At 42.3% G+C, this 20,558-nt stretch overlaps 1 protein-coding gene across 1 annotated transcript; it reads right to left on the bottom strand.

Moving 5' to 3' along the window:
* Positions 1–4,975: 4,975 nt before the first annotated feature.
* VIM (vimentin) lies at positions 4,976–13,288 on the bottom strand. Its single transcript, XM_005518763.3, has 9 exons — positions 12,665–13,288; positions 12,422–12,482; positions 8,308–8,403; positions 8,006–8,167; positions 7,393–7,518; positions 6,491–6,711; positions 6,346–6,389; positions 5,846–5,931; positions 4,976–5,340 (listed from the first exon to the last, which is right to left on the bottom strand). Exons 1-9 carry the CDS (start codon positions 13,204–13,206, stop codon positions 5,299–5,301), a joined length of 1,380 nt encoding a protein of 459 aa, XP_005518820.1. The 5' UTR covers positions 13,207–13,288; the 3' UTR covers positions 4,976–5,298.
* Positions 13,289–20,558: the final 7,270 nt, after the last annotated feature.

The following is a 20,558-nucleotide window of genomic DNA, read 5'->3' as shown; positions in this document are numbered from 1 at the left end:
CTGAACTGGCCAGCAGGATATTCCATACAATGTCATGTTTAAGCAGCTCGATCATCAGCAATAAAGGCTGAGGTAAAGGAAGAAGGTGGTCACTGTTCAGAGAGCAGGTGAGCCTCTGTCTGTCTGTGGGCATAATGTGTGACTGCCTTTATTTTTCCTGAAGTTTTACCCTGCTTTTTTCTTCACCTATTAAACTGCTTTTATCTCCACTCACCAGTTCTCTTACTTTGGTTTTTCCTTTTTTGTCTCCCATCTCACTGGCAGTGACAAGGACAAGCAAGCATTTCTGTAGGTGCTTGGCTGCCGGCTGCGTTCAACCCACCACACTTTTTCATCCTGAAAATGTATTTATATGCTGTCTGTCAAGTCTGAGACATCTGGTTGTCTCGCTGACAGTAGCAGAGAATAACTGCAGGACGGTTCTTGGAGAAAGCATCTCTCTCTCCCTTTGCAGCCATAGCATGCACCCTGCAGGCAAGGACCCAGCAGCCAGAAGAAAGGCTCCTTGCAGGCTGCCTTTGCCTTGCAGTTCACGTCACCCACCACAGGGAGACAGCTGCAATACATCTCTGGAAAAGAAACCGGCCCAAAAATGTCAGGCTGAGGTGTTTGTAGGGAATCTATGACACACCACTGTGCAGAGATATGGCTGCTGTGAACTTGCCCTTTCCAGAATGAAAATTCCAGCAATGAGTTTGGTTGCTGTGGACGGAATCCCACAAGCAGCTTTTCCCTCTGGCCAGCTCGTGGGCCTAGGGAATGGCCTTGGACCGGGGTGGGAGGGGGCCTGTTAGCCACAGCACTGCTGCCCTTAGTGCAGAAGGAGGGAACGTGGAATGATCTGATATGCTGAGGACAGGAGAAGAGTCTTTTAGCTAAGGTAACTCTACACTGTTGGAAATACCAATTTTTCCATGATTGTGCTATAGCTTTCCTTGGTGAAACTGAGAATTTCACTTAAACTGTGCTTTACATTGGTACCCCATAGTGTGTGAGCTTCATTTTATGGGGACTTAATCTGAAATCTAGACTGGGAAAATACCTGGACCTGAAATCAGTAAGAGCCTTAAAAGTACACAGTTCTAAACACCTTCCCAGTGGACCCCTGAAATTGGCTTCTACTGATCTTGACTTCCGTGCTCCTTTCAAACAGGGCTGCCAATACCTCACCTCCTGCAGAGGTGTTGCAAAGGACCATGAAGAACAGCAGAGGATGCTCTTTAGGCTCCATGGGTGCCTAAAGGTGATTGAGAATTTACAGGATATGTTTAAATGACTGACTAATGGGAAAACAGACCAGTCTCAAAGTGCCCAGTAACCCATTTACATGTGGGACCTTGCACCTGCCAATAGGACTCTGAATGTGAGCCTTGTAAGTGCTCTAATAACAGGTGCTGGGCCTAGACTGGTGGGATTTGGCCCAGACCCCACATGGGAAGTTTCCCAGTGGGCTGGGATGAGTGGTTTCCTATCAGCAGTTTTCTGAAAGTTCCTCAGATGCTTTTGTGGCTTTGCCTAGGCCCCTGTCAGTCCATGGGGCAGTACACTGAGGCCCGAGGCCCCACAAATCCAGCCCCTACCACCATGACAGCCAGCTTGCCACCACAGCTTGCCACCATGCTCTCAGCAGACTTCAGCCAGTTCCTGAGCAATTTAACCTCACACTTAAGCTGAACATTCAGAACCTCAGAGCAGTCTTGTAGGTATTTCCTCCATGCACTTAAAAAAATACAGAAGTTCCCAACTAGCAAAGCGTGGCATCAGTGGCAGCACGAGATTCATTTGGAGAGGAGAGGAGAAAAAAGAAAAAGGAACAGGAACATGAACAGGAAAAAAGAAAAAGAAAAGGAAAAAGAAAAAGAAAAAGAGGGAGGGAGGGAGGGAGGGAGGGAGGGAGGGAGGGAGGGAGGGAGGGAGGGAGGGGAGGGAGGGAGGGAGGGAGGGAGGGAGGGAGGGAGGGAGGGAGGGAGGGAGGGAGGGAGGGAGGGAGGGAGGGAGGGAGGGAGAAGTATATTTGCTGTATACTAAAGCAGACCAACTGGATGGCAGAAGAACTGCGTTAGTGCATGCTCACAGGGGTTTGGAATATGGAGCCTCTGCCTAGCAGTTTCTGTGTTTTGCAAGATTATTATTAAAAAAAAAAAAGAAAAAAGAAAAAAAAAAGAAAAAAGAAAAAAAAAAAAAGGAAAACAAGGTTCTGGCTACATAAGGCAAAACAAACTAAATATGAGATTCTCAGTCATCTGAGAGGAGGATTATTTTTGTTGACTGTGGGAACAGCTTGCATATTTGGAGGCACTGACTGTAAGCTCACAGAAGCAGCTTCATGGGGCTCGTTGGAGGGCAGGACAAGCACAGGACAAGAGGGCTGCCCCACTTGGTGCAGCTGCTGCTGCCTGCAGTTATTAGGATGTGAAATACAGTTCTGAGGTCAGCTGCTGGCTCAGCACTAAGCAGTTTTCAGTAATTATATATGAGCATAAGGCTGGTGCCCCTAGAGCAACCACTGAGAAATTTACACAGCCACTGTCCACTCTCCTTTCCACCAAGAGGGTGCTCTTGCACTCACAGGGGTACGGGTTTCTGAGGTTTCCTGCAATCTTCTTATCCCCTTGGCAACTAGGTTTATTTTTATTTATTTATTTATTTTTCTAATTATCCCCAGGACTGAGAGCTCTTCCACTTGCTACTCTGTGTTCTGAGTAACCCCAGACACTGAAGAGCCAGGAATAACTCCTTTGCTGCAGTCAGTGCTGGATACAAGCACTTCTTTTATCTACTGAGTGAAGCAATCAAAGACAACAGAAAGCACTGAAGCCAGGTAGCTGGTGGAAGAGTGGGAGCAATATCTGAAAGACTGTCACAACCTCCAGAGGCCAATGTGTATTTCAAAAAGCACACTGTGCTGTGGGTCCCTGCCCAGAGCCACCAAGGGTGCCCACCATCCTCTAGCAGAGCTGGCTCTCCCTGCCCATACACTGCCAGATCTCACATTGCTTTAGGGGCAAGAAATTACATTTACCATTGTCTCAACTTTTTCAATAACTAGATCCAGAGAAAGACAAGTAGTCTGCAACAGGCAGGACATCAGCCTCTTATTCCACTTGTCCTGAAAGGTTGTTGACACTCATGCCTATAAAGTGAGATATTAAACATGCCCAGAGCTGTTATTATAACAGAAAATACTTCCCATAAAAGCTCATTTGTGCTTTTTTTATCAGTCTGGTTGTTGAAAGGTAGTCAAAAAGCTAGTGTCTTTAATCTCTGCAACATGAAAAAGACTGGGTTCACTCTCAATTTCTAGTGAGACTATCCTACCCATCATATGATGGACCAGGTTGAATCTGTTCTGCTCTGCTGAGGCAAAAGCTGTGACTTGGGCCCAGGCACTCTTCTCAGAGACACTTCTGGCCCTTTTTGCATGAAGGGAGTCACCAGAACAAACACTGGACCAGCTGCAGGACTTTTGGGAAGCACATAAAGCACAAGCTGGACAGGGACATATCCCAGCCTAATCGATTTACATGTATCAGCCCATTTTTGGTGTTACAGCAAAGAGAAAACTACCCCCTGGCCTGATGGGAAGTGGGAGGCTGAAGCCTTTGAACACTTACTGGAGAAAAGTGGGATAAGAACAACACCATGCCTTGTTTGAAAATTTACGTGCTTTTCTGCTCTGAAGAATAGCTGCAGCAATTCTCCCTGGGTGGCTCAAAAACTGCTCTCATGCCTTCAGCTTGCAGGATGCCTGTGTGTTGGAGCTGCAGAGGGTTTCTTGAGCACACTCCAAGCCCTGTCCACCTCCCTCTTTACTATCCTGGCTGCTGGACTCAACCTGGTGCTGCCACCAGCTGGGATGAGGAAAGCAGCCTCCTACTGCCTCCCCAGTGCCTGCACTACATCCACTCAGTCACACACTTGAGCAAAGGTAAGAATAAGGATAGAAAAGGAATGAATTGTTTTCAACCCTATCAAATGGAGATAACAGTGAGTTTTCTCTACAGATCAACTCCCAGATCCTAGCAGGAGTGTCTGTACAACATGGAAGTACTACCCTGACCCTGAATGCTATTCATATTAACTGAAAAATTTCAGTTTGCAGTTACACATTCCAGAAAATTTGTACCTCAGTAAAAGCTTACAAGGAAGCAGACTTTACAGAAGTAATGCAGAACACAGCAGCTACTTTTATGGGGCTCTGCTGTGGGCCATTATTGTGTTCAAATTTGAGAAGCATTTTGCTCTGCAGGAGAAAACTTAAGCATTCAGAGAAGACATCAACTTCCACTACTGCCTCCTGAAAGACTATGGCAAGGCAGAGTAGAGCTTCCTTGTTCCCATGCTGCTGCATTTACACTGATGTTCAGCAGAGAACACCAAACATGGTGGCTGGCTCTACTTTTTTAAAAGAGGTTTAAATACTGGAATTGTCAGCAAAACATCAAGCTAGTGTCTCCTAACCGCGACTCCAGCCAAAGCCTTCATGTAGCTTCTTGAATACCAATAAGCCTTTGGGAACTAGTTTTTCCTGGAAAAAATAAGTTAATGCACCAAGTCAGCTGTTAACTTTGCAAGGTGCTGTCTGAGATAAGGGCTCACATGAACTACTTCTCTGCTACATAACTACTATGTTTTATAAAGCCAAGTTTTAAGGTACTTCAGGCATTCTGACATTCAGTAACTGCATTAACTAGTATATGGAAGCAAGATTAATTTTTATTAGCTTGAAGTATCATATTTTATTCAAGTGATAAGAAATATCATAATACATTATGCATCTGCCAGTTATAATCCATTTTAATTGGTTCCAAAACCTAAGCAGTAAATGAGTAAGACAGTTTATCTAGTTAAACTGAAAAAAACAGCATTCCACACAGCCAGTACTAGAGATGTCAACCGTATAATAATTCCAGCATTATGTTGTTATGGCTTTCCAGAAAGTCATGAAGTTAACAAATTAGAACACATCAAGAGCCATTTTCCAAAGATTTATTGAAGTAGCGACAGGTTGCTCATACTGTGCTGGAAAAAGCAGTTTTATTGAATTCAGATACTTAAAAACAGTATTGCAGCACAAGATATTGCTATTTGTAAACTAGACTCCATTGTAAACTCTAATCCTTCAGGGAGAGTCAGTTTGCAAGATCTAAGACCTATTTCCTAGCATAATCATCTTGCGCTCATGGAAAAACTGCAGAAAGGCACTTGAAAGCTGTTTCTTCCTTTAAGACATGGACTTTTTCAATCTTGCTGGTAAGAATTTCTCCTTTAGTAAGTATGCATCTTCACACTTCAGCTTTACTCCAAGTCATCATGATGCTGGGAAGTTTCATTAATAACCTAATGAAAAACAAACGTTTGCATTAAGTTTTAGTAGGAAGATTTTTGTGGTTTTTTTAAGTTAGAAGTGGAACATCCATTTCCAAAATGTGAACAAGTGGGTATCAATTCTCACTTATGAGAAATTCTAGTTTGTAAATAGCATAGAGAAACCATTCAAGTTAATTAATTACACTAACAATAGCATCTTATCCTAAGCACATAAAGTATCTCTGTTTACTGCTACATGTTTTCCTAAGGAAAAGTTTTGAGCATTTGCTAACTCAGCTGAACTTAAATACTAAATACACAGGTAACAGTCACCAACTAAAAGTCTTACTATCAGATGAATTTTAACTTTTTTTTTCCAAAGAAACCTGTTTGCTCTACCTGTATGCTCACATAGCTTGGAGTGCCCCTTGCTGTTGTATTCAATACTTACTACCACATACAAGCTGCAGTAACCAGCAGGGAAACTTAAGAATTTAATGTAACCAGCTCTGATAGAAATAAAGGTACCACCAACCTGTCCATCTCTAGTTTCCACGGTCTTAATTAGAAGTGTTCTCTTTGAGTGGGTGTCAACCATTGGCTGAGACTCAATGTTGGTTTCTGCAGAAGAAGATGAATTATTACCAATAGCCTAGATGACATGCCTCCTCAGATAAATGAAGTGTAACAGATTATAGTGTCTACTTTCAGAATCCAAATTTAGTATGCAAAGAAGTCTCCTGCTCTGAATAAGCCAGGTCTTCAACATTTTCTCTGTGTCCCCTAAAGCACTTTCAGCAGGTACCCAAATCAATTATTTGCTATGTACCAATATTAAAAATATGTATCCAGGAACAAAAGAGCTGCTACCATCCAAGGTTAAGTAATTGAAAATACTGTAGTTAGATCCAAGAAGAGTATTCACAACCAACTGCACTTATACAAGTTTAAAAACCAGCATAAAAGAAAAGCATCCAGAACCCTCATGCTAACAGTAGGGCAATTGCCTAAACTGAAATAGCAGAAACAGCTTACCTCTCAAGTTCAAAGCAGCAAAGGTTGGAATAGGCATGTTAATCCTGAAGGAAAAAAGAAATTGATAAAATCAGACATGGGTATAAAGTATCTTCTAGCAATTCCTGGTTTTAGAAAAGTGTCTGCATGTGAAAAGTGTCTGCACCTGCTCTCTTCACCCTCCAGCAGTTTTCTGTAGGTGGCAATCTCAATATCAAGAGCCATCTTTACATTCAGCAGGTCCTGGTACTCGCGGAGATGGCGAGCCATTTCTTCCTTCATGTTCTGAATCTCATCCTGCAGACGGCCAATAGTGTCTTGGTAGTTAGCAGCTTCAACAGCAAAATTCTCCTCCATTTCACGCATTTGGCGCTCCAGGGACTCATTCTGGAAGAGAATAGCGAAATCAAGCACTGCTGCAGTTCAGTCACTCTTCCCCACCCTCAAGACCCTTAACATTTTAAAGAAGTTGTGACATCCTTTCTGAAAATGCCCGGACATATCCCAAATTTGTCATGTCCTTATCTTCCCTTTGCAAAGTCAAGGAGAGTTATTCTGCTGCATGATCTGAGGTGTGCCACATACTTGTTCTACCAGGTGGCAAAGCCATCCTTTACAGTAAGCCCAACACATACAGTTCAAGTCAGCACATAGGCAATCCTTAGTAGAGGAGATTTGCAGGTGTGTTAAACACTTATGTCCATTTCAAACCTGTTTTTAAGTCAGCCATGTTCTAGCAACAGCAAAATTTGCACCTTTCACTGCTCCTCCAGGTTTTTTTTTTTATAACTTTAGCTGTACCTGGCAGACAAGACCTAACAGTGAATATTATAGCAAGAGAATGAACTTGTTGTTTACAGCTTAAGTAAGACTAATTCAATTTATCAATCTAGCCAGTGCACTGCTGTGCATACACACAAATTGAGCCCACAGCATCCTTTTCAAAAGTACTAATGTGCTGCTGAATTGCATGGCAGGTCACCTGCATTCACATCCAAATTAACAATTAAACCGCAGTGCAGTGCTTAAAGCTGCAATGAAGAAGAACAACTGCTGTCTTGTACTTACGCTTCCCTTAAGAGCATCAACTTCGCAGGTGAGAGACTGGATCTGTCTGCGGTACTCATTCGCTTCCTGCTTGGCCTGGCGCAGGGCATCGTTGTTCCTGTTAGCAGCTTCAGAGAGATCTGCAAACTGGAAAACCCCACACTGGTTAGCACAACACTTCTGCAGACATGGTGAAACAGACCTTCTGTGGACACAGCAGTTGAGGGCAACTGAAAGTATTACAAGGGTTAGCACCTGAAATGCTTAAATATTAGTATTACTCTTAAAGTGCCTCTCCCTCTCTTTTTGAATGTTATATTAGAATTCAGAGCAAACTTTCATACTTGTTGCCCTACCCTCTACATTTCCCATCTTTTCACTCATTTCTCCTGTACTTCATCCAACATCTGCTTTCAGGTACAAGCACAAGAAAGACTCCCAGTGAGCACCCATTACTTTGCTGTTGTAGCTATGGCACAAAATGTTTCCTGTTGTACCCTTCCCAGACTAGGATTGAAAAAAGACTTTGCGTCACAGTTATGTTCACATCCATTATAGAGACAGAGGGAACAGCAAGTGCTACAGAAAAGCAGCTAAACAGAATTAGTTCCAGTGCCTAATGCATTTTACTTACTTTGGACTTGTACCACTCTTCAGCTTCCTGAAGATTCTTAGCAGCAACACTTTCATACTGTTGGCGAACATCACGCAGGGCCGCAGTAAGATCAGGCTTAGAAACATCCATGTCAATTTGGATGTGCTGCTCCTGGAGTTGGGCCTGCAGTTCTCGGATTTCCTTAGAGAGAAGCAGACACTCAACATTATTGCACAAAAGCACACAGATCATACACAGGTGGGGACTCTGGGACAGAACCAGCAAAGAGCTTCCTTGCTAGACAGTCTGCATCTAAACATAGACTTAATTTCTCAGCTTACCTCCTCATGCAGCTTCTTCAAGAAGACAATCTCCTCTTGCAGGGACTCAACTTTGCGCTCAAGATCAAGACGTGCCAGAGAGGCATTGTCAACATCCTGAACAGAGAAATGAACAATTCATAATCTTACAAAACTGATGTAGAGAAGTCTCTTGCAGAAAGTTCAGCAGCATACAGACTGATACTACACCTGAGCTTTTTAACAACACAATAGGAAATCCAAAGCTGTGAAAAACCTTTTTGCCACCTCCTGCCTTAGCCTTAAACAATTATATGCACCTTTATTGTAAATTTGAAAAACTATACCACATATATTGATTATATCATCTTTGCTGACATGCTGCTAAGCACCATCAAGAGCACACAGATCATAGTGGGTGTAAATCCTTCAGGTACTTGAGTCAGAAGTCGGCAGTAAGTGCTTCTAGCTTGACTACACTGACAAAGAGTTGCAATTTGCAAACTTCCACTCTTTTCAGTGAGGCTTTTAAGTGCAACACATGTGCCTTCATGTCATGTTCTGTCAGTGGGCTTAACTTATTGACTCCTTGGTGAAGGAGCACAGAGCCCCCCTTAGGGCCACAGACCACACTTTTCCAGGATACTTGTAAAGCTGGTGAGGTACGTATAAGAACTGCAGCATTCACTTAATGCAGGCCAACAGCTCTCCCTTGAGAAAAAGAAGGTCTGAGCATAAACTGAGCACAAACTGAGCTACTCATCATTGCCTACACCCTCACAGTTGCTGGCAAAGACTCCACCTTTTGCTGGACAGAGATAGTCTTAATCAACAGCAAAAATTCATTTAGAGCATAACAGAAGATACGTCATGAATGTCACAAGGGAGCAACTTTAATTAGTTCAAAAACATAAGACTAAACATTGATTGGCAACTTCTTACATTTTGAATGTGTAGGGCATTTAGTTTGCAAAGGGGAAGATTTTTCCTTTCACTCAAGTTACATACACAACCACATGCTTGTGCTCACAGGGTATTAACATGTCAGGTTCTCACAGCTTACTCTAAAGCTATTTTGGATTGCTGAAAGCATAAGCATTCAAAAGCATTCCTAATCAGCAGCTCTCTTTATTATGGCACCTTTGAAATAAGGAGTGTTTTCTTTAGACTCCTAGAAAGCCTTTCCTTGGATCACTCCTACTCTGGGGTAAGGTCCTTGCTCCAGAAGAATTGTTCTGTTTACTTTATCCAGCAAAATACTCCCTTCATGCGTCATTCTGTAACTTTTCTATCAATTCCAGTTTTACACCCACAGTTCATATCAGTTCTGTTTTTCAGTTCAGGGAAAGAATTTCCTAATTAATTTGTTCTGCTCCCCCAAAACCTCTCAAGATCATTCTGGCAGAAAAATACATGGCTATGACCCAACATGTTTACATAATTGGCCAGACATCCAAAGATTTTCTAGAGGATTTTACAGAAATCTTCACCCTGAAGGCTATTAATTTTTTTTTATAACTGAATAGCTACAGGATTTTGGGACCTTAGAGTAAATTGAAAGCAATTTAAACTGAAGACACTATACGTGGTATGTACTTTACTATATGCTATCATTTATGTATTCCCTATCACCAAGATTTAGTGTTTCAGTAGTTCCCAAATGTGTGGAGAACCACATAAATGAACAGGCTACCTTTGGCCTGAACAAGCAAATACAAGTCACAGATATATGCAGCTGGAGTATGCACTGATTTTATCCTAGAGATTCTTCAATGCAAGCCACACACTTTGCAGGGTTGAGCACCCATACTTACTTAAGGCAAAGCTCATGTTAGCCAGGACATGACCTGATAGGCTTGTCACAGGTTCAGGACCTATTCCTTGCTGCTAGACTAGCTGGCAAAGCTGCAGGAACTTTCTCACTAACTGTGATGCTTGTCCTGCCCCAAAGCAAAGTCCTCACTGAACTTTCACATATACTTTATGCAGTATACCCCTCAGCATATGAATAAAATCACATCTTTGCCACAAGATGTGATCAAAAGGAATGAATTACAATACAGTGCATACGAGCTGGTCAGTCTCTGAAACAGGCAGCTTTTGGAAAGAAAAGCTTAAGTATTAATTCTTTATTTTAAAATACTTAAGTACACAACTGCTCCATCAAATAACAAGTAGCTTTAATGATACATCAGAACAGCAAAGCACCTGCTGAAGTGTTTCAAATTTATGAAACTATACAACTTTCCAGTGGAAAAATATAATGGTTTAACAGAACACTGTGCATTGTTTTAAAATGGAAAGCACAACAGGATATTTCAGCTTCAGTGTTCTATGAATTTAATTTCACTTTCAGAAGAACAAAACTTAGACTGAAACAGATTTAGGTTTCAAAACCTGCATGTTAACTCCACCCTTGCCAGTAAGGAAAAATGAGGTACAACTGACATTCAAATCAAGCACACCAGGATACACCAGTTATGTCATGAGTGGTTTTCGTGTAGCGTTTCCATAGACAGTGATTTTCATTTCTTATGCACAAGCTACAGCTTAGAAGGTTAAATGGATCCAATTCTGAATGCACACATCTGCTAGAGGCTGAGCTCCTGAGTGACCCCTTTCCATAGTACAGGGAAGAGCTGGATAGTGAGTGTGGGGTATGCACACTAAGCCAAGCTCACATTAAAGCCTAGAGCCTTCATAGGACTCAACTGGATTGAAATACAGGCATGCCTACAGCGCACCAATTAAATATGAAAGATCATGTAAAAGCCAACCTTAAGCCAATTGATCCTTCAACTGAATTCAGCAACGAATCAGAGTAGATGAGGTTCTCTAAAACTTAAATTGAATGTTCCTTCATAGAACTTCACACTACATTAAATTGTCTTAGCACTCAAAAAAAAAAAAAAAAAACAACAAAAAAACCCCAGAAGCTTAAATTAAATCTTAAATGAAGGTTGTTTAAAACTTCTGTTCCCAGAACACCAGTGGAGACTGAGTTCCCAGGCTCTGAATGGGAATAGATGTTCCCGTTTCCCCACACTATCTCTTGAACACACCTGCTCTCCTTCAAGGACTGTAAATATACTGCAGACAAAAGCCTTTCCCAGGGAAATACTGACAATCAAGTGCTGATTTCCTGAATAGTGACTTCTGTTAATGCCTATGAAGAGCTCTGGGACAAAGTCAGCCTGTACCCAGCTGCCTGGTGATAAGGGCAGTCACTTCCAGTCTGAAAGAATGCTAGCAATGCTGGTTTACACCAGCAGTTTTAGGGAAGAGACCTTGTTTTGAGAAGGCACATTCCTAAATATCTCTTAGTCCAAACAAGGCTTAATCTAAGTTGAAAGCTGGTTTTGCACAAGTGAAAACTTGAGCCTAAGAATTTTTGAACACTGTTTGCACAGTTGTTTCTGGCTGTCATGTAGATTTACTTTAGCTGGATAACATCACAGCATCCTACAAAAACTAAACTCTAACATAACTTGTTTCCTAGGTTAACATCTTCGTTTTACAGAGGATTAAATTTCACGTTCTTAATGGACACCTAGAGGAGGCAAACTCAATCCTGTGACCTCACCCTAAGGAACATATTGTCTACTTCTTGTCAGCAGACAACACCCACATGAAAAACCTTAAATTTGAAACTGTTGCCCAGTAATGTACTGACCAGTGATTCATCAAAAAGGAGTTCTGTTTTGTACAAAAACTGGCCCATAATAGACACATTTCGCTAGAAATGTTCCCGCACCATTACACATTTAGTAAGAATGCAGCCCACTGCGCCCTCCCCTCCGACACAAAGGGATCTATTATTTCAATCTGCTGCCACCACACTTGCCATAATGCCTGTATCTGCATTCCACGGTGAATCCCATAGAAACCATTAATACCCTTCAGCCAAGCGAGCAGATGGCCCCCTTTCACTTTTATTGGATCGGAAAGTGATTCCACTTTGGGGCGTTTTTTGTAAAACGGGCTAGACTTGGATAAAGCAGGACAATAGTTCCCCTCCCCTCCCCTCCGACTGCAGCACCCCCCTAAAGAAAACACGGAGGGCTTGCGTGAGAACTGACGGAATCTCTTTGTGCAAGGAAAGCAAACTCCTGCGCTCCCACCCTCCGCCCCAGACACAGCCTCCACCACCGCTAACCTGTCTGAAGGACTGCAGGGTGTTCTCGGCCTCCTCCCTCTGAAGCATCTCCTCTTGCAACCTGGAAGGGGCAGGACAGCGGTGAGGAGGGAGCGGGGATCACCCAAATCCCCCCGCTCAGCCTCCCGCCCGCCCGGTAGCGCTCGGGATGCTCAGGGGCTGCCGCGGCGCCAGGGGACTGGGCGGGAGGGAGGCAGCGGGAGGCGCCGGCAGCCCCGACCCGCGTTCCCCAGGCACACTTACTTCTCCCTCAGCCGCATGATGTCGTCGGCGAGGTTGTCCCGCTCCACTTCCACGCGTGCCTTGTCGTTGGTGAGCTGGTCCACCTGTCGCCGCAGCTCCCGCATCTCCTCCTCGTAGAGGTCGCCCAGGCGGGATGTGCCCTTGCCCTTGAGCTGCTCCAGCTCGGCCAGCAAGATCTTGTTTTGCTGCTCCAGGAAGCGCACCTTGTCGATGTAGTTGGCGAAGCGGTCATTAAGCTCCTGCAGCTCAACCTTCTCGTTGGTGCGGTTCGCCTTGAACTCCGTGTTGATGGCGTCGGCCAGGGTGAAGTCCACGGAGTCGTGGAGCCGCATGGGCGGCATGCTGCTCCGCAGCCGCACCGACGTCGTCTTGCTGGCGTACATGCCGCCGGGCGAGGCGGACACGTAGCGGGCGCTGCTGGGCCGCAGGGCGCTGCCCAGCGAGTAGCGGCTGCTGGACGTGATGTAGCGGGTGCCGCTGCTGGGTCGGCTGCCCCCGCCGAACATGCGGCGGTACGAGGAGTTTTTCGTGCTGATGCTCATAGCGACGGCGGCGCGGGCTTTGTAATCCGGGAGCGGAGCGGGACGGTCAGAGCGAGAGGAGAAGAAGGGCGGTGGCCGCGGCCAGGGCCCCTTCTTATGGGCACCGCGAACCCGCCCCGCCGGGCCCGCCCCGCTCCGCCCCGCCCGCGGGGAAGGGGCGGCGGCCGCGGACACAAAGGAGGCGAGCGAGCGGCTCGGCCGGCGGGGTGAGGGCGGTGGGCGGCAGCCGGCAGCCTGAGCTGTGGCCGAGTCCCCGGAGGCTGGCGGGTTTCCGCCGGGGCTGCGGGACGTGGCAGGGCGGTGCCCCATCATACAGCGGGGAGGACGGGGTTGACAGCAGCGGCATCTTTGGCGTCGCAGAAATGGGCGCTGGATTTCCCCCTTGCATCTCGTTTTCCCGCTCCAGAGCGAGCGCGGAGACTGCAAGAAGGGTTTGGCAACTGTAATGTTATGTCATAGGTCTGGCAAAAACACTCCGAATAACCTACTGAAACCCCTCTATAGGTATGATGTATGACGATCTAAGAACTTTTTATTGCCTTTTGAGCTTTCTGAACGAGTAAGATCAGGGGAAAAAATATGCTGACTATTCACAGAGGGTTGCCAAGTGTTCAAAATAACAGCTAGAAAAGTAATGCGTGTTGTCTTTAGCAATCTCAGCGCCTATGCTTAAGACACAAGTTTTACACTTTAAATATGTTTTCCATGTAGCTGGGGAAGTAGTAGCAAGCCTACGGCTCAATTCTGCCATTGTAACAATGTAACAGGACATGTAACAAAGATCCCAGGAATAACTTAGGGGTTTTTGTGTGGACAGTCCATTATTGAAATTGCTGCATCCAGGGTCTTGCTCCTGAATAATAACTAGGATAGTTATTAATTTTAACAAAGGTTTGTTTCTTCACTGTTGTACCCAACAGACTTTTGCTATTAATTTTGATAGGCACATGGTCAGAGTCTTAGGAGAGCACCTGGCAAAATTATAATTAATCATTAGCTATGATCTGCAAATATGTGTGCAACATAAAGGGCCAGACAAAAATCCCAGTGTTTTAGGAGCAATTTTAGTATCAAAATGGGACTACCAGCAACGGAAAAGAATGATGTAGGTAGTACAGCGCAATAGAAATGGCATAAAAGTTAACAGAGAAAAACTTTGAGTAGCAGCAGATTGTTTCAGCATGAATGCAAGGATGCTTAAGGAAGATGACAGAATCTCTGCCATTAGATAACTAAAACTTGAGTGGCCAAAGCATGACTCACACTCTGAAATTCTGCACTGATGCATCAGGTAAAGGACATCTTTTTCATCTTTGCTATGGGAAGTGAGCAATACATTGTAGAGGTCTTATCTGTAATGTATTATTTCAGCACTCAGAGGATGCAACACTACCATCAATTTTTGATTCTTTCTAGCTTGCAGTCCTGCAGGAAAAAATATCTTCATTGGAAGTTCTAATAAACATGAACGGTGGGAGAAAAATGTAATCGTCACACCCCAGTTCACACTAGTCAACTATTGTACTTCAGGTAATGTACTTTACAAGGAAGAATGTGAACCTGTATATTTTATTAAAGATCATTTTTGAAGGAAATTCTGCTTTGCTTTCACTCTTTTGGCAACCGGAAGTGCAGGAATGCAGTTTGTATCTAAATGTAGGTCCTTGAGGTTTTAATTTCTTTTGTTCACTGAAGCTTAGTCAAGCAAAGGAAGCTGACAAGGTTGAGCTACTGAAGTGCTTGCAGTATAAGTCCTTTGCTACAGCTCATTCCATTCACCCACTGAATAAGAGGCAGAGGTCACACAGCATTCCTGAGGCTAAGGGTTCCTGAAGCCCAGCCTGGACGCTGTTGTGCTGCCCAGCCCTCTCAGAGCTCTATTTAAGCCATCAAGTTTGAGCTGTAAGCCTTTGTGAGCCCTGGCACAAAAGTACATACTCATTCTATGAGTAGGCAAAAAGATAAACAGCACATAACCACAAATCTCATGGATTAAAGATGCTGTACTCAGAAATACTGATAGCTGTAGTAGATTGTTGTTTTTTCAAAGGTGTGCTGGTGTCCCATCTGTTTTTTCCTAACAGAGCACAACTTATAAAATGTTCAATGGCAAGAATAATCCTCATTCAGAAAATCCTTTTCCCCTAAAATCCAAAGTATTTGTTTTAGTAAATATGACCTACCCACTTCATGTTTCAAGAGTAATTTCCATATGTTTATGTCACTGCTGCCATATGTGCTCTTGGCCACCTGCCTCATTTCCGTGTCTCACTATGAAATGTTCAGATATTGTTGGTTGTTGGGACTACAGTAAACCTTTAAGTGCCTTTTGCTGGTTGGCACTTACACAGATGCACAAATGGAAGAAGCTGTAAGTTTCTTGCAAGCTATAATAAATATAATGCACATTTGCAATGCAAACCCTGAAGGAGATTAAAACATGTCCCCTTGAAATGCAAAAAGACCCCTACTGTCCTTCTCAGAAACAACTCTGTCTCAGTGTAGCCATAAACATCATGGAGAGTGTACTTTGAATGGAAATGAAATCAAAGTAATCTCTCTAGTTTCATGGAAAATGTTATGGGACTCTCAGAGGCAGTGGCTGATGGAGATCCTAACCATTTCTGACATGAAGAACAGACAGCTAAGAGCATCACTCAGCACCACGCTGGGGATTAATCATAAGCTACTGCTTGTCATCTGTGCTGTTTACTGCAATGCCTTCCCTTGCAATTCCAACACGCAGTCATGCAGCTGCCTGCTCAGCCTGCAACATCACCTCTACAGAAGTACATCAGAGGTAAGCCAATGGCACTCTTGAAAAAACAAACAGGTATTTTTATCATAAGAGTTTCAGTTCACACTGAAATGTTCTTATTTGCCTTTCTTTTTTTTGTGGCTTTTTTTTTTTTCAGATAATTATGTATTGATTTACTGCCAAGAATTAAATATGGAATGAAGTCCTAGAAATTTAATAAAAGGACACCTGTATTGTGTGTAGCTTTCATTAATGGGGAAAACGGATATGCATAGAGAGAAGGCACAGGTGCCTGAATGGCTTCATATTGCATATCTGTTGTACCACAAATTAAAAAGTCCACAGAACAGAATTTCTGTTATTTCCTTGCAAAAATATGTTCGTCTCAAAATATCACTGAAAAGACTGGAATTCACTTATTTTTTTTCTTTTTTCTTTTTTTTTTATTTACTATTTAATTTAAACAGTAAGAAATGAGAGCAATTTAGTCCAAATATTACATGTGCTTTCCAGTTAAATAAACCTTGACTAAACAGATGTAAATGCTTTTCTTAATCAGATTTACACCCTTTTTCTAAAGTTTCTGCTTCCAGAAGGTGTAAAAGCCCACACAAAAATTAAATAGCCATGAAAAAAACATCCTGGCATGCAAATACAATAATTTTTGCTTACGGCATCTGTAAGCCCTGGTATGCATGGGGCTGCAGAGGCATTCCTTCACACATCCACTGCACCATGAATATTAAACAAACTCTGGGCAATAGGGACACACTTTAACATGAGGAAATAAAAGGCCCTTAACACCCTACAGACAATTGAACAGAAGGAACATTCTGTAGTGCTCAGCCAGAGCAAATGCTGTGGCCTATCACTTGAGTGACTGCTGTGACTTTCAGTGTCTAAGAACACCTTCACCCATGGCCTAAAAACATGAAGACTGCTATGATTTTGAAAATAGAAAGGTCCCCATTTAAAAAAAAAAATAAATCTGGCTCTAATCTTCAGCTGGGATAAGTCCCTCTCTTTAGTTGAGAGCCAAGTCTATGGAGGAGCCCCCAGGAAAGGCCAGTGCATCTAGGGAAGTGATGGTTCCTCTGAACCCTGAAAATCCATCTCCCTACATTCTGACTAGGAGAAGCTGATTTGGATTTCTGAATATCACCAGGCTGTAGAACATCTAAATGTTCCAGCATTGAAATCTCTCCTTGTGAGTAGCTTCCTTGACTAATTTTTGTCTTGAGAAAGAAACTGGCAAATTCTTTTGTGAAATTTATTTTTAAAATTATGTTGCCTATTGTCATTTCCAGCATTGCAAAGAATATCAAATTGGTATGACTAGCTGCTGATTTTTTCAAGTAAATGACTAGTCTCTGTACTCAAAACTAACCAAGTCTGTCTAAAATTTTCTATTTTAATGTATAATGAGCTATATTAAACTAGCAGGGGTTTCATCATAAAGGAAATTATTTGAACATGAGTCAAGCCACCCCATCACATGATTTACATTTCCGAAGAATTATTATTATCATGAATTAGGTTCCTCTCTACTATGGCTTCTAACTACCAGAATAAGAAGTTTTCTGTAACAAAAGAGGACAATTCTATACCAAATCAGGTGCTCATTTTCAAAGCTACTACAGTCCTGTGCCCTGAGGTTATCTCAAACATCATGCACACCTCTTGGAAAAGAGATGAGAAGAAACAAAAAGAGAAATTTTTAAGCTCTATCACAAGTATAGAAATTTATATAATCCATCTCTTAAAAAAAAAAAAAAAAAAATCAAGAATTACACCCTGTCTCACTTCATTTAACGTCAACAGCACTGACTGCTGAATGGCAGAAATACAGTTAGCAATGACTGGGACATAAAGAATGAGGTTTTCCAAACTGAGAAGAGGTTTGGCAAGGTTTAAGGCTCAATGCTCAACTCTTTAGGCAGAAACTCTTTAAGCAGAACCTCTTTCTTTAACCTGAAACTCTTTAATCAGAACCAATTTTCAGAATACACAAAGTCTCTCAGTCTTGATTTGGGGTGTCCCAAAATAACTAATTTGAAATTTTCTCTCTCCACATCTTTGTTTCATGAAATTTGTATATTTCAAATATAGAACCAAGAAATTGTTCAAGGATCATGACAGGCACTTTATAAGGACATTTAACTTAAACATCAGATAAAATATTTTAATTAAGCAGCTCAGGTTTTCAGGAGAATCTGTGCAAAGTGCATAGTGTGTGTAGCTTCTTTCTGTCCTTTGCCCCATTGCTGACCTGGCCATCTTGACCTTGCACTAGATAACAATTCTACAGCAAACTTTTGGCCCAGGTAGAAGAGTATGAATGAACAGTCACTTGTCACATTACAATGGGAAGCCCTGTCTTGGTTCACTTTTTAAATTTTGAGGTTGCAAACTTTTTCAAGGATGAGTCATCCATCCATCCATCCATCCATCCATCCATCCATCCATCCATCCATCCATCCATCCATCCATCCATCCATCCATTCTCTCTTTGGGAAAATCTAAAATAAATTATTCTTGTACACCATTAATGAACCTTCTCAGTTAAACACTTACTACTTCTTCTTGGACCAGCTTTTTCAAATCAAACTGCTTAAAGAGCTCCTCTAGCCAAAAAACAATTAAATCTGAGAAGTGATTTAATTCTTGTCTCTTCCCCAGTTCCATCACTTACACAAAGCATAAATAGCATAATGTTTTCTTGCCATGATATACCAGGAAATGATGGTCTTGCTGAGGAAGAGGCAGGACACAGCAATGGAATCATTAATTGCGTGCAGCAATTGTTCCATTCTTCCTTTGAGATACACAGGACAAGCAGAACAGTACTAGCCCCTTGAAGGCCAAGTTTTTAGTGGATTCCTCAGTCCAAGTTCTTGTGCCAAATCCTTGGTTCCAATGAGACTCATAAACTGAGCGTACATTGTGTTAGCCATTCTGGGATTAATTGGCTCCTTTCAAAGGGAAGAGGTGGTGTTGCACACACCCCAAAGCTGAGAAGGCTGAGATTCTAAAAAGACATTCTCTTTTTACATGCCAGCTCTATGCCTAATTTTCAAGCATAAATATATCCAGTTGGGTTAAGGAGGGAAGATGATCCAGATTTAAGATGCATAATATATTGTGGGCCACAAGGAATTGAGTGGAAAATCAGTTAAATACCAAAGAGATGATGCATATGGCTGGAGAAAAAAGAGAGCAAATGTCTGGAAGAGTAGAGTTGTCCATATGTTTTCAGGTGAAATGGTGTCCTGTTTCCCAATACAAAGAAAATTCTCTGTCTACCTGAAATTTGCCTTAAGAATTTGGTCTTGTATATAGTCCAATATATATACTGGGCAGGACAGAGGTTGTGTAGGATGACAGGAATAAAGACCTAACAACTATTCAGGAGCTTTGTAGATGTTTCAGTTTTGCTAACTTAGACTTTTGCCAGTGTTTGTAGCTGTTTATTTGACATGGATCAGGCATTTTTATAAACTCCATGACAGAATTTACCAAGCCTATCATGTAAGTCCAGCACATCAGGATGAAACAACATTCAGGTCAGATGTCAGTATATTTCAAAGGGAGAGAGAGTCATAGTTTTCCCTGGATATGGTAATGCCACTGTCCCACAGTTGTATTCCAAAAATAATCAACTTCTGTTGTATCAAGAGGAATCTTGAGAGATATCCCACAGATGAAGGACACAGTACTATTGTGGTACAATATACATGATGCCTGGACTGCCAATGACAGTGTGAATTATTCACAGTTTAGGTTAATTAATTGCTTGAGTTTCATATTGTTAGGTTTTGAACAAAAGTGTCCTATACTGTTGGAGATGAGTGCTACATCTGACTTGGCACCAAAACTGTGATAAAATCATCCTCAGGGACTTCATCTGACATGCATTCCCAGTGGACAATTCCAGCAATCTCTCATTGTATTTTTCTGGTGAAGTATGTGAAACATATTTGCTGGAGTTTTAAGTAACCCAAACTCCCCATTACTGAATTCTGATACTGCCAGTTCATTCTTGTGCAAGATTTCTCTTCTTCAGAAATAACTATTTTAGGCTTTCTTGGCCCTTTAGGCTAGACTTTTTGGGGCTTCTCTCTCCAAGCTGCCTTGGCAAAAATAGCATTTAAATTTCACAGTCCTTTTTCTAAAGAAAGTTTGTTTCAACTTTAGAAAAACCTAAAGCTTTTGTTCTTAGTTGAGGCAAAAAGGAAAGGGGAATGGACCACAAAAGCAGCCAAAAATGACACTGTTATATTTGTCCTAGATTTTTTTCACAACAATTTTCAATTTATCCTTTATTTCAGTTTATCCTTACAGAATTTCACAAATTCTTCAAATCTGTGCTTTATTATAGACTATTTTTCAAGAGACTTTTGGGTAGATATTACATTGGTGTGTTTGAAAGATATCCGTAGACATGTCCCAAGCCAGAAAGAGAATTTTTTTAAATACAGTAACTTTTGTAATTGCAATTCATAACTGATATCAAATAGTTTTATATTAGCTTTAAAGTATCTCATTTTCAAATGCTAGCAATAGAACAGGGTGGAAGACCTCTCTGTGCTGCCTA

This window comes from Pseudopodoces humilis, chromosome 1, assembly GCF_049639895.1.
Source record: "Pseudopodoces humilis isolate 2021_Gansu_Grassland_sample_001 chromosome 1, ASM4963989v1, whole genome shotgun sequence".
Classification (NCBI taxonomy): Eukaryota; Metazoa; Chordata; class Aves; order Passeriformes; family Paridae; genus Pseudopodoces; species Pseudopodoces humilis.
The sequence above is the reverse complement of the archived record's forward strand: the minus strand, read 5'-3'. Positions and strand labels throughout refer to the sequence as shown.